The sequence below is a fragment of the Cokeromyces recurvatus genome (genome assembly GCF_025118155.1).
Source record: "Cokeromyces recurvatus strain NRRL 2243 chromosome Unknown BX663scaffold_16, whole genome shotgun sequence".
NCBI lineage: Eukaryota > Fungi > Mucoromycota > Mucoromycetes > Mucorales > Mucoraceae > Cokeromyces > Cokeromyces recurvatus.
Window position 1 is genome coordinate 478,859 of NW_026251402.1, and position 14,354 is coordinate 493,212.

The 14,354-nt window shown below is 30.4% G+C and overlaps 5 protein-coding genes across 5 annotated transcripts; 3 read left to right on the top strand and 2 right to left on the bottom strand.

Moving 5' to 3' along the window:
• Window positions 1-318: 318 nt before the first annotated feature.
• On the bottom strand, window positions 319-2,633 carry BX663DRAFT_487233 (uncharacterized protein; the record flags this gene model as incomplete). The annotated part of the gene is made up of 6 exons (XM_051524729.1): window positions 319-369; window positions 1,016-1,048; window positions 1,251-1,513; window positions 2,161-2,230; window positions 2,292-2,440; window positions 2,537-2,633. The coding sequence occupies 6 exons, from the start codon at window positions 2,631-2,633 to the stop codon at window positions 319-321; spliced, it is 663 nt and encodes a 220-aa protein (XP_051381952.1).
• A 1,195-nt stretch (window positions 2,634-3,828) lies between these two features.
• Window positions 3,829-5,732, top strand: BX663DRAFT_487234 (cytochrome P450; the record flags this gene model as incomplete). Its single annotated transcript, XM_051524730.1, has 4 exons — window positions 3,829-3,842; window positions 3,906-4,193; window positions 4,348-4,536; window positions 4,607-5,732. The coding sequence occupies 4 exons, from the start codon at window positions 3,829-3,831 to the stop codon at window positions 5,730-5,732; spliced, it is 1,617 nt and encodes a 538-aa protein (XP_051381953.1).
• A 1,588-nt stretch (window positions 5,733-7,320) lies between these two features.
• On the top strand, window positions 7,321-8,060 carry BX663DRAFT_94989 (uncharacterized protein). The gene is made up of 2 exons (XM_051532360.1): window positions 7,321-7,791; window positions 7,860-8,060. Exons 1-2 carry the CDS (start codon window positions 7,461-7,463, stop codon window positions 8,012-8,014), a joined length of 486 nt encoding a protein of 161 aa, XP_051381954.1. The 5' UTR covers window positions 7,321-7,460; the 3' UTR covers window positions 8,015-8,060.
• A 3,552-nt stretch (window positions 8,061-11,612) lies between these two features.
• Window positions 11,613-12,315, top strand: BX663DRAFT_513094 (uncharacterized protein). Its single transcript, XM_051528090.1, has 3 exons — window positions 11,613-11,667; window positions 11,726-11,897; window positions 12,002-12,315. Exons 1-3 carry the CDS (start codon window positions 11,650-11,652, stop codon window positions 12,289-12,291), a joined length of 480 nt encoding a protein of 159 aa, XP_051381955.1. The 5' UTR covers window positions 11,613-11,649; the 3' UTR covers window positions 12,292-12,315.
• Window positions 12,316-13,956, bottom strand: BX663DRAFT_513097 (uncharacterized protein). The gene is made up of 6 exons (XM_051528091.1): window positions 13,805-13,956; window positions 13,584-13,737; window positions 13,391-13,485; window positions 13,225-13,316; window positions 12,962-13,129; window positions 12,316-12,896 (listed from the first exon to the last, which is right to left on the bottom strand). The coding sequence occupies exons 1-6, from the start codon at window positions 13,922-13,924 to the stop codon at window positions 12,377-12,379; spliced, it is 1,149 nt and encodes a 382-aa protein (XP_051381956.1). The 5' UTR covers window positions 13,925-13,956; the 3' UTR covers window positions 12,316-12,376.
• Between the last annotated feature and the right edge of the window lie 398 nt (window positions 13,957-14,354).

Below are 14,354 nucleotides of genomic sequence, written 5' to 3' on the forward strand. Positions count from 1 at the left end.
TTTTTTATCTTTAACTGCTTTTAATGCAAAAAGGTGAATATGTATATACCCAAAAAAGTTACATCTATATATTGTTAATTTAAGAAATAAGTTTATTGTGTTTTTCCAAACTATTTACGCAACAATTTTTCTTCAAAAAAAAAGAATCTAAATATGTATTTAAATAAATAGTCCTTTTGAGCACGATTGTTTTATACATTGAATTTGCCCAAATCAGTTCAATATATATCAAGTATAAAAAAAAACTCTTTTGGGTACAAGGGAAAAATGTGAAAGAAAAAAAAAGAGAAGGTGAAGGGGATATATATATTTTATAAGTTATTGCTCTTGTATCCGATGAAGGAAAGGAGACTTGACAAATAATGTTGACTGTAATGGTTTAGTTTCGATAGGAATATTATATTATATTAAATCTACAAGTGATAATGATGTTTGTTGTAAAAGTATACAATGTATTTTCTAATATGCTAGTCTAGAAAGTGATTGCAGATGACTTTAAGGTGGCATATTTTTAGGATAGAAGAAATGGGGTCAGCAATAGTTGTAGGAATGTATAAATAAGAATGTAAACTAAGGCATTGTATGATATAAGTCTTAGTAAGTTTGTGTTTTTGACAAAAACAAAGTTCAGATTTTTACTTTGCCAATCAATCTCTTAGAGTGTCCTTTGACCATGAACTATTGCTCGAACTTACATGGCTTCTTCTTTCCGTCAATAGTGGCCCTCGATGCCAGCCAAAGTCCTATCAGTATTCACTCTAGCTGATGATGATTTGCTTGCTTTTTCGACTTCAAGATATATTTTACAAAAAAAAAAAAAAAAAAAAAATCAATATAGTCATGAATAAATTTAGGTTATAATCATACTGCATCGGCTACACTTGATTTTTGAGTCATTAAAGGCGGTATCAATAAATCTCTATACTCGTCTCATCATATTCCCTTTTAATTGGTCAGTAAGAAGTAAATGAGTTTATTTAAACAATCCAAAATATTCCAAAAGGGTATTTCTTACCCGCTCGTTGACAGGGGATTCTTGTTGTTGGATCTATTTTTTTTTAAATAAAATAGCATCTGTTGATGTCTTGAGGAAATCCATGTAGATTTGCAATCACATAGGCAGATCGTTAAGCTTCTTTTTATTGTAACTTTTGATTTCCAAACGCTCTTCGTCGATAAAGTACTTTTCCCGAATCTTATCACTTGTATCCAAAATTAAGGAATACACGAAGCCCAAACAAACTTATTACCACGTTACTAACTTTAATCATCTTTAATGGTACATACTGTTCATATTTATAGTCAATTACATACTCTTCCGTTTCTTCTTCTACAATTGTTCCTGTAGATAACTTCCAACATGTATCCAGATTTAAATTTTCAAATATTTCTATAATTTTGGTTCTATCGCTTGGCAATAAATTCATCATGATTGGTAGTATTGGTGGATTCTGTGATTGATTCAACATTTTCTGTTGTAATTGTTGGTGTACATTGACTTTCGCTAACATGACTACTAAAATTCATGGTTGGGTTAGAAGTAGGTTGAACAATACCTAATCTTTTATCATGAATTAATATGGCAATTTTTCCCCAGTTTGGGAACAATTTTTTTTTAAAAGCAAGTTGCAGCAGACAAGGACAACACCTCAGCTATAAGAATAAAAATTTTTATCATTTTTTACACTGTTATCAGTTGATTATTTTTTTTCTTGTCAGCTTATTGTTAGCTGTGTAAAATGTCCAGGTGGTACTTCTGTTTGAATAGTACCGTAATCACACTATTTTTTGGCTCTTTTTTTTTTTTTTTTTTTTTTTTTTTTTTTTTTTTTTTTTTTTTTTTTTTTTTTTTTTTTAATGGAAGTTTTTTTTCTTCTGAACTACATCTAGTTTACGAAAAATTAAGTCAGTAGCTCCTTTTTCACAAATTGCTCCGATAATAGTAATAGAAATGCCTCTGTTGGATGGAAGCACAGCTTTAGTAGATAATTCCATGCTCATACCTCCCAAAATTACGTCTTATGTGTATGCTGAATCCCGTCTTATCAGTGAAAAAACAATTATCAAACCAATTCATTTCTTTATTACTCATCTACTCCAACACATATTTTCCTTCTTCATTGTTTTACTTATGAAGAGCAGAAAGAGCGATTGACTTACTGTCTAAAAAAGCTGAAAATAGTTTATCTCTTGCCTGCCACATGACAGCAGCAGTAGACTTATCATAATACTGACAGAAAAAAGTCATTCTGTTATGGCTCAAGTTTTCTATCGTTTCCTCCAGAGCATACCGTCTTTTTGTTACCTGATAAACACTTCTCATTGTTTTCTTTATGTGTTTTCACATAATGTTGAGCATTTAAAAAATTATATCCACCGTTAGTTCCGCTTTTCTCGGGAATATTTCTTCCTTGGTGACAAAATCGATCAGTTTTTGTACCTACATAGAGGTGTAAGAGTGATACAAGCCTCTGGAATTCTTAGTAGTCACAGCCTTGGTGATAATGATGGGGAGTTTTTTTTTTTTTTTTTTTACCTTTTACTTGTCGACTCACTGTTGTTGATTCTCGTTGAATAACAACAATAGTTTCCTTTGAACCTTTACGGAAAGCTTTAAAGCTATCAAGTTCCATTAGCCTCTTTATGTTTGGCTCATCTTTTTTTTTATCGACTTCATTTTATCTATATCTGATTGTCATTCATGTATTCAGAAGGTATATCTTAAACAGACATTTTTATGTTTAAAGCTCAAGAAAAAGTTGAGTACATAAAATTTACACGTCTGATTCACAAATAAAAAACAATGGGGTGCAAAAAAAAAAAAAAAGTGATGCACAATCGTTTAGAAAACACTAATAGGTGTAACTCTACATTTGGAAATATTACCTTGTATATCAATTCAGGAACCAAAGTTCATACATTTTTTAAAAAAAAAACGAATTTAAGCAATTAAAATAACATTTATATACAATCTATATTGTATTTACTTTAACATGGTAGTATTTTATTATATTATATAGCTCAATTCTTTCATTTTATATTTTATTATGTATAAAACGTGAATAATTCTACTATTATGCATTTTATATATCAATAAATACAAATAGTCATCTAATATAATCTATATCATTCAATCACAATATATACAAATTACTTCTCTATTATAAAAATTATTTGTTACATTAAGAGAGTTCAATATGAGGCTTTTTTGTATACTTTCGGATTAATAGGAATAAAAAAAAAATAAAAATTAACTAAATATATCATCTTCTATCGTGAAACAAAAAAATTGTTTGTAGTTAAAAAAACAAAATAATAAAAAAAAAAAGTAATAGTATTTAAGACATAGTCAGAACAATAAAAACAGGGCAGCAAATTTAATGGTTAACTGGTTGCTAGAGGCCATTATTTGACTATTACTAAATTCGGAGTAGGAAGCAGACAAATTAATTTAACGCAAATTTTTCTTTTTGTCTTATATTCTACGATCTGTCGTTCTTCTATCGATCATAATACCCATGAAGATATGCATAACTTACTTGGTATATTTGAAACCACTACAATTATACATGAAGTGAACAAGAAATAAAACACATTTTGGATTTTATTACTTTGGTTGAAACTAATCTTTGGCTGTCACTGTAACATTTAAGGATTTTTTTTTTAATAAATTTGTGTCCCCTTTGTCTATTACTAAAACAATTAAGTTAAAAAATTCTTATTCACTTTTTTCCCATTTCTTCCTTCTTTTATTTTTTCTTTTAGATCATAAGCTTATATTCTACATTCCATACATATAAATATATTTTATAAATATATTTATATACAATGTCTTCAACAAGGTAAATATTCTTTTTTTCTTATGTTTACCAATCTCCTCTAGAATGAAACTAACTTGTATATAGCCTCTTTGATCCTCGTTCTATTGAATCAGCAAAGAATGTGATAAGCACATTTGTTAAATCTGCTTTCTCTCAAAAGCATGCTTCAACTACTGCCATTGTATGTTCTGCTGTTGTTGGCTTATTTGCTTATGAGCAATATGTTTATTTAAAGAAGAAAAAATCTCTTCCCGGTCCTACCCTTAAAATTCCGATTATTGGTGCTTTTATGGATTCTCTTTATCCTACTTTTGAAGGATATATGAGTAAATGGAAAAGTGGTGAACTATCATGTGTTAGTGTGTTTGACAGGTAAATATCGTTATCATTTATTAAAGAATAATGATATCTATTATCCCAAAATATACATGATGTGTATATTTATATAAATGCGGGGGGGATATTGGATTTTTTTTTTTTTTTTTTATATAATTAATCTCAGATAATAATACAATACACAATTTAGATTTGTGGTTATCGCTTCAACTTGTGAATTAAGCCGTAAAATTCTTAATGCCCCTGTTTATGCTCAGCCTGCTGTAGTAGATTCTATGAAGTATATCCTTTGCGCTGATAATTGGGTATTCTTAAGTGGAAAAGCTCATGTAGATTATCGTAAAGGATTAAACGTTTTATTCACGCGTAAAGCTTTAGGGTAAAAAAAAAAATTTTTTTTTATTTAATATGTTTCATCGTTCTTAAACAAACCCTTTATATATATGTAGTATCTATATACCTATTCAAGAAAAAGTATATCAAAAACATTTTATGGAATGGCTTTCATTAAATGGTGTTTCTGAACAATATCAATTGCGATTCCGTGAACTTAATATGGAAGCTTCACTTCGAGTCTTTTTAGGTGATTATATGTCTGATGACATAGCAGTAAAAATTTCACAAGAATATTTCAATATTACGGCTGCATTAGAACTTGTCAATTTCCCTATTCCTTTACCGGGCACTAAAGTTTACAAGGCTATTCAATCACGTAAATTTATTGTCAAACAATTTATTGAAAGCATTAAAGATAGTCGTTTAAGAATGGCTAATAAAGGTGAAGTTAAATCAATGATGGATGCATGGATTAATTCAATGAATGAATATGAAATTGAGTGTGAAAGAGAAGGAAAGCCTGCTCCTAGAAAATTTAATGATCGAGAAATTGCTTTAACTATCTTGACTTTCCTCTTTGCTTCTCAAGATGCTACTTCTTCTGCTTTAACTTGGGCCTTCCAATTATTAGCTGATCATCCTGATGTCCTTGAAAAAGTCTATAATGAGCAAATAAAAGTTCGTAAGGGTAATATGAATCAAGAATTATCTTTAGAATTGATGGAAGAGAGTGTTTATTTACGTCAAGTTGTCAAAGAGATCCTTCGTCTTCGTCCACCTGTATTAATGGTTCCTTATCAAACTATTCGCGAATGGCCACTTACTTCTAATTATACTGTTCCTAAAGGAGCAATGGTCATTCCTACTACTTATCCTGCTCTTCATGATGCTAATGCATATCCTAACCCTGATGCTTTTAATCCTGATCGATGGGGTCCCGAAGGTACTGCTGAAAAGCACCCAAAGAATTTTATGGTCTTTGGTAATGGACCTCATCACTGTCTTGGTAAAGAATATGCTATCATGCATTTGATGGCGGTTATTGCTGAAGCTTCACTTCAATTAGAATGGACTCATACACGTACAGAAAAGAGTGATGAAATTTCTATTTTTGCTACTATTTATCCTCAAGATGGTTGTATTATGAGTTTCAGACCTAAGAAAATGACCACTAACACCACCCCAACAATCACAACAACAGCAACTACAACTACTACTACTACTACTATTACCGTTTAATTATTTCTTTTTTATTATTTTTTTCAAACTCTGCATATATGCATATTCTATATTAACTATTCTAATAAAGTTTTCAAATGAAATGATGCTTTTTTATATATATATTAAATTGACATATATTTATATCTATAATGTTATATTAAATGATCATTGTGATACATGCACCTATATCTACCTTTTAACGAGCATATTGACTTTCAACTCTTTGCTGTTTTAACTCAATTTGCGATTCTACTTGATTGATCCATTTCTTAAAAATAGAAAAAAAAAAAGGAAAAAAAAAAGTGATATTTCACATATACGAACTATAATAAGAATTGTAATTCGGGATATTTAATGCAACAAAAATGGTAATTGCTTATACAAATATCGTTTTGTTTTTGTTTAACTTATATCATGTAAACACGCTTTATGTGCATTAACAAATCGAATTATAAAGAAATATAATTCATATATGTTTTATAAATATCTTATTTTATTTTCACGCTTAAATGATAAAAGGATCAATAGTAATTATTTCATAGTAATTTGACGCATAATTTTATCCACTTTATCCAATTAATCAATAATACTTATTACTTCTTCCTTTGTTCATAAAAAAAAATAAAAATCAATCAGAAGTAGTAAAATAATTTTGCTTGCTTTTTGAAGTCTATTTTATTTTATTAAATCCATAATGAACCATTTCTTATTTGAAGATAGTAAAGGGAACCTTCACAACGAAGAAAGTAATCAAGTTTTTGTTCTTTTTAAAATGGAAGTTAATGAAGTTGAATATCAGCGAAAGCCAATCAAATACTTATTGACAGTGATGTCACTAAAAAAGACGAAACAAACCTATATTAAAAATCAGTTTTTTTTTTTTTTTTTTTTTTTTTTTTTTTTTTTTTTTTCATTTACTTTATGAGAAAAATATGAGTGCTTGTACCGCTTCTTGACAACATAAAGTCCCCCTCAGAGCATAGCACAAAGTTGGAAGAAGAAAGCTAAGCTGGCAGGAGATAAAGAGTTGAATTCCACACAGTTGAAAGAAATAGTCTTGAAAAAAATTGAAGAACGATTTAACTGGGTGAAAAGTCTGCTAGAAACTGATATGAATTACATGAGTAATTATATCTTCAGAGATGAAGCCGCATTTCATATTAACATGAAACGATCTGTTGCTCTCCAAAACAGCAACTATCTTCCATCGCTCAGGTACTAAGATATAAAAATCCTTTTATTCTGAAAATTAATAAATTAATATAGCTCTGAAAAGCACGGGGTAATCCGATATGGGTATAATGTAAACTGCCGTGCATCTCTTCCCAAACACCTTTATACCCAATTGCAAAACGAAATGACAGCAATCAAACAATACAATCTTTGTAGAAGTTACAAGGAAGGGATCAAGAACATTGTCCAAAAGGTTATTATATATGAAAAGATGTTACAAATAATGATCTAAAACTCTCATTTTTCAATTAATAGATTGATCGTAACGAAATGATGGATTCTATACAAGTCTTACGTTCTGTGGAGGGCAATCTAGCTGAGAAAAAGTTGCTCATCGACTTTTTTTCATTATTGTAAGATACATAAATATGATTTTAGGTTTTTACTGATAGTATCATCACTTTATATCATAGTGCTGAACAAATTTATGATGATGTCGGTGAAACTCTGTCCGAGTCAGAATCATGCCTGAAGAACAATTTAATAAGCCCCTGTTTGCAAGCGTGTATAAGAATGCTTCGCAGCAATAAATATGATATTACATATGTACCAGGGGAGGTTGAATTGGCTTCAATGACAGAACAATTAAGTAAGCAAGGCCTGTTAGATACCCGATATATCTATAAAGCAGATGGTAAAATCAGGATATATGTCAACAAGCAAGAAGTTTTGATTCTTGAAATATCCAGTGCCCTAGCACAAGCAACTCAAGAAAAGATAAACTTTGATCATTCCAAAGCAATGTTTGGAATGCTCTCAATCTTGAAAACGCTTGCCAACAATTATGACCATGGAACTTTCGCGTCTTTTAAGAATATTAAAATTCATTTTGTTCATGTTTATGGTAATAATAATGATTCTATTTGTTTTACACATGAATTAATCTCATCTTACATGACTTTGGTTTAATAGGGCATGCAGTTAGACACTGGACAATGATGACACCAGAGCCAGGAGTGTATATAATGACCAAAGAACAAAGGGCAGATATCCCTTTGTGCATTAACAATATGCATGATGAACTGATATCATTTATCCGTTTGCATTTAAACCTAACTGTGAGATAATAGTTAACTTATTTTAATCGCAATAGTCACTGACCGAGTTTTTTTTTTTTTTTTTTTTTTTAGATGCAATTACAAGATACTCTTGATAGTATTGAAGTTTTAAAAATGAGTCATAGAAAGAAATATGACGATATAATGATTGACAACCAAGTATTACTGAATGAAGACTTACTTTCTACGGTTGCCAATCCAATGACCATTATGTTAAATGAGGCAAAACATGCTAAATTAGTGGTGGAAAGCCCTAAAAGTCCTCAAAATTAAAAGATTCAATACTTTTAAATGATATGTCTTTTTTTTTTTAATGTTATGTATTTTATTTTATGTTAATGATAAACCCAATTAAAGTTTGAAACAAGCTTTGGGATATATTTACAAACGTTAAATTAACTTTAAACGTTATCAAAAGAGAGTATTAATGTACATCATTTTGTAGATGTACAAAGGCATTTTATTTGCAAAACAATTGAGTTTTCTATAAAAACTCCTATAAACAGATATGTATATAAAAAAAAAAAGTTAGAATAAGCCGTCTCTTTTTTTTGTCTGAGAGAAAAAAAAGACAACTTCCCACTTGTAGCTGGGTTGTTAAGGCCAGCCACTAATTTCTCCGGCACTAAAGCAGTCGCAGTTGGGTGTGAGGCCAACCACTGATCTTTCTAGCGAGCAGCAGGGTACATATATACTTTTACCAGTGTATTTTTCAAACACAAAAAAAATATATATGTATATATGTAAAAAGTAAGGACTTATCTTCTAATTGCTTGCCAATAAGATACTTGTTTTGGTGTAGAAAACAGCACATTTCATACCTTTAAACAAATGTAGAAACAAAAGAAAAAAAATAAAAAAAGGAAAAATTTCAATTTTTAATAATAATAAAAAGGTTTTTAATATCTGCTGATTGGGATATCTATACCCAATTAAATCCATCATCAGATGTATCACTGCATTCTTTCTCCTGAAGAGAATATTAAAGGTCAGATTTGTTCAGGGCGGCTCCAACTCCAATATTGGTTTTGTTCGTATTCAATTCTCGTTTTTTGTATATATATATATAAATGGATAAGGCAGTATTATGGATGAGCAAAGAAATAAGGCAATAAACTTGGAAGAAGCAGTTGACCCTTACAACCTTGGCACTTTAATGACCCTGTCCCAGTATCGAGCTTTTCAAAGCCACTTTCCTACTGAAGCTACATAAGAGATTGACTTAAAGATGGAAGAACTAGCTGAGGAGTTAGCAGAGGAAATGACTGTGATGGTATGTAATAAAATAAAAGGAAATAAAAGAAAAAGATAAAAGAAAACAAAAAGAAGTATAGTTTGAGACTTGTTTATTCAATGTAAAAAGAATGATATAAAGACTATTTTGTGTCTACACAATTGCTTGTATTTATACTAATGAATCCTGAATCAAAGAAATAAAAATAGCTGTCAAAGAACATGAGTCATGAAACAGTGTTAGTATTCAGATATACAAGTCTTGTTGATTCAAGAGACTGATCTATGGATTATCTATTGAACGTTATAATGATCTGATTAAGTTTTAAATAAAAAATTTATTGTTTGATCTGAGTATATGTTCCTGATATTTTTTTATATTTTATTTTATTGGATCAAAGACGACCTGAATCCTTTGTCAGGGTTATAAAAAGAAATACTCGGAAATGATATGACGTCTTATAGTTGACACATTTAGATGATTGAATGTCAATAAGTTTTATATTCTTTACAAGATATTATATCCCTCTACATGTAAAGTCCAGGTTGAGATCAGAGAATCTTTGAAGGCTAAGAAAATGAAGATTGATGGAGACAGAAAGAGAAATATGCCTACAGCGAAGAAAGTGTCTATAGGAACTGTTACTAGACATTATATGAGGTTTATGAGGTTTATTTCCAAGACACTAAATGAAATGGACAAGTTCCCTGATATCGTGGGGCGGTCTCTTCAATCTTAAAGAATGGGGTTTGTAGTTTCAATTAACGCTTCTGGAAGCCTCAAAGGGTGGAAATCATCTCCTCAATATACGGTCTTCAGATTCTCAATTGACAATATTGAGGTGACGTTTGTTTGCTTTCTGAATCAAAACATGTTGGGGTAAAGAGGTATTTATTATGATATCAGAAATAGACCAATACTTTTACCCCCGCAACACCGCTCAAATATTTAAAACATGGTTATCATCGAAGGGTCAGATACGCCTACATCATTATTAGTAAATGCAGAATGTTGACTATTTTTCAGCCTTGAGCTTTGGGAATTTGATAAAAAGAATCTTTATTTTTCCGTGTATAAAGGAATATCGATGAAACTATCAATTATAATGACTAATCAACTATGTACCATTTCAGTTTAGAAAACTTTGATAATTCCTTCGTTTTGATGAAAAATTATGTTTAAAAAAGCAATAGTAATCGGAGGATTTATGTTTCCTATAACTGCCAGAGTTATTGAAGCAACGACAACGCCATCACCACGACACTATTCAAATTCTGTCTATAGTTTGTAGCATACAAATCGATAGGCCTAAAAATATATATGCATATATGAGAGATTATTATTATTAATCATTTGAACATATCAGCTAATATTTATGATATTATTCTATCGCTTCATATTCCTAAAAATTAGGTTAGAAAGACTCTCTTCAATTACACGATAGAGTTGAGTCTAAGATGTCAACCATTTATCCCTAAATGTTTCTTCAACAAAGAAGTGTACCAAGCAGAGCATTGGCAGAGGGTTGAGCATATTATATCTATTCGCTGTTGAAGGAATAGCCAAGGTGATACCCATAACTCTTTGTTATGATTTTACAACGTGAAGTATAAATCCCATAAGATTCAATTGCATCTGCTCATTTTGCTAAACTTGATCAATTCGATGCCCTAGCGAAAGAATCCGTAAAAACTTGATATTTCTAAGTAATGTATTATACCAAATATAAAACTACACAGAACTACATTAGCATCGTCAAAAAGGAATAAATAGTTTTTTTTTATTTTAATCCAATGATATTGTGTATTTGGCTAAACTACACTATGGTACTCAGAATTGAAAAGAAGACGGGCTTAACAGACCTCTTGAAAAAATTAAAATACCATTGTTAAGTTAGTTATTATAAGTTTAAATGAAGATTAGGATGTTTATCAAAATGAGAGACAATAAAATTGTTCAAATAACCCCAACATCATAAGCTTGAATCTTTTCTCAATATACAATAGTGGACGTTTGTCTTATACAACCATCCATTAACCATATATGTGTGTATTTTAATTTTAATAGATTTTTCAGGTGGTATCAAGCCCATGTAATTGTCGTAATTAGTAGCATTCTCAAGGGGAAATTCAACTTCATCAACTTCCATTTTAAAAAGAACAAAAACTTAATCACTTTCGTCGTTGTGAAGGTCCCCTTTACTATCTTCAAATAAGAATTAGTTCAATAAAATAAGATAAGCTTCAAAAAGCAAGCGAAATTATTTGCTACTTCCTTTTTTTCTATGACCGACTTTTTAGTCAGCACGTGAGCCATATTTTGTTTTATGAACGAATAATTTCCGGAGATAATGTATGCTACGCATTAAATCCTTTTTCTCCTTTTATCATTACTTGTTAAATTAGATATTATGGCTCGTTCAAGACAGGTAATAGGATATTAAGGAAAAAAGAATAAACAAATAATTCAATGTTTTATTTATTTAGACTCGTCGTGCTGGTGGACCTACTCAACAAACTCGTCGTGCTCATACTATGCCTACTAGACAAGCACCACCTCCTCCTCCTCAACATCACCAGCAACATACCCCCATGCAACATCAGTCAGCTCCCTCACCTACTGTCGCTCAACCTAGACAACCAGGCTTATTTTCTCAAAGTAAATTTAATAATAATACAATTTTATAACTGCGCATATAATCTAACATATCTCTCCCCTCCTCTCTCTCTCTCTCTCTCTCTCTTTTATATTTCTATATGCAGTGGCTTCAACTGCCGCTGGTGTCGCTGTAGGTTCAGCTGTTGGTCATACAATGGCTAATGGTGTTTCTTCTATGTTTGGTGGTAGTGATGCTCAGCAGACAGAGCCTCAACAACAACAACAGACATATCAACAACCTATGGTTTCTCAAACACAGACTGGAGGCGCTTCTTGTGAAGCTGATGCCAAAGCCTTTACACAATGTCTTGAAGCTACCAACAATGATATGTCTGCTTGTAAATGGTACTTGGATGCATTAAAACAATGCCAACAAATGGCGTCACAGTATTAAAATCTTAATTATTTAATAAATCAATATTTATTTGTTTTCATGTATATGTATATGAAAATATATATTTTTATATTTTTTTTTCTTCTTATCTGCGTTCATAGTCAAAATCAAGTTCAAATTGAACATAAGGTCGATAACTACTATCATTGACAGATTGTAATTCATGATCCAAAAGTTCATCTTGATGATCATTTTTAATAGCCTGTCCATGGACTCCACCTAAACGACCATATTGAGCTACTAAAGTTTCATCTACTTTTTTTTCAAATTTGGACTTTGATTGAATAGTAACTGAACAAAAATCAGGAGGTAAACCATAACGAAGAACAGACTCAACGAAAACTCTAAGTGCCTTAAGATGTAACCAAGCAGCAAAGGCTTCACTAAAGTTGATCTTTGCTAAACGCAGTAATTCAGCATGTTGCTCACGTTCAGTAGCAGATGCTTCTTCTAATTCACGTTGTTGTGTTTGTAAAGCATCTTCATCATAAGTAAAATCACGAGGAATAAATCTTTCTTCTCTTGCCTTGTGACAATATTCTTCGGCAATACGTTTGAATAATGTAACAGAGAATAACCCAAATTCTTCATCTTCGGCAATTTTACTATTATAAACCTCAGTGAGTTTTACAAATTGCTCTGTTACTTGTCATTTGTTTATTGTACTTACACAGTAGATCGAGGAACAACCATCTCTGTCAATGTTTCATATTTGTTATTCCATTGCTTATAAAGCGTTTTGGGTACAGCAACAATTAAGGTAGTTAAAAATTCAGAATTTAATACGCAATGTTGCTTCTTAACAATACCATTTAAGCTACGAACAGATAAATTACCGCTATAAAAAATATAGCAATGTTATTATCTCTCTTTCTCTCTTCCTTTCTCTCTTTCTCTCTTTTTTCTTTATCACTCCTTAATGTTATACATTACGTTTGTTTACGTTGTAACGTTTGAAGGGCATTTTTATTTTGGGTATATAAGTTTAACTTGTTCTTCATAACAGTATCAATAGCTGCAACTTCCTATAAAGTGAAAAAAAAAATGTAACTTTGTTTTTTAGTTTCATGTTTCATCTATATTAAATTATCCTCTTTACTTGACTTAATGTAGCTGTGGTTTCTTGTAAGGATTTATCGGTACGATACTTCATGGTATTCCATTGAAAAGTAGAGATATATTGCTCGATAGATTCTATTGATGTATATAAAAAGGGAAAGAGAGGTGGAAGGGCGAGAGAAGGAAATAAAGTTAAATACGCGTTCTTAAACTTATTTATGTAATATATTTACTATCATTGACTAACAACTGATCCTGAAGGTTTAACTGTTGACCTTTCAATAAGTTATTCAACAGGTCGCTCATCTTATTAACTGATTGTTCAAAAACTGAATCATGTTTAATAAGGTCATCTGATAAAAGTACCAATGCATCCAAAGTACCAATCTATTGAATTATTCGTATTCATTTTCTTTCTTTTTTTTTTTTCTTTTTTTGAATTTTTCTATAATACCTTAAATTCAGGAATGTTTAATTTGTAAGTTTGGGCATATTCTGTTAATTTTCCTTTGATATTTAAAAATGTATTTTGCTTGTCTCCTAAAGCAGGTACCGAGATGAATGTATATTTCATTTGTTTATGTTTAAGAAAAAAAAAAGGGAAACGCAAGCTCAGACAAAAAAAAAAAAAAAAAAGAAATGCCTACAAAAAAAGATAAATGCGGACAATTAAAATGCCTTTTTTTTTTTTATAATTGTAGTAGATAAACATAACCCTCATTATCTACTTTAAAGTAGTTTATACAGCCAATATTATCATTAAATAGTGCGTGTAAATGACTTGAGATGTATAATTCAAGATATATTTTCTTCTTGTTATATTAATTTGTAAAATCAAAGTACAATATTTATATACACTTTTATTAGTTATTATGATAGGAAGAAGTATAGAATTACTATGAGTTATTTTACGTAATAGTCTTTACTATGATTACATTTACTAAATCGCTTACACTTTAATTTTCTCTTTCCTTTGAGAAAAAAAAATAATAAAATAAGAAACG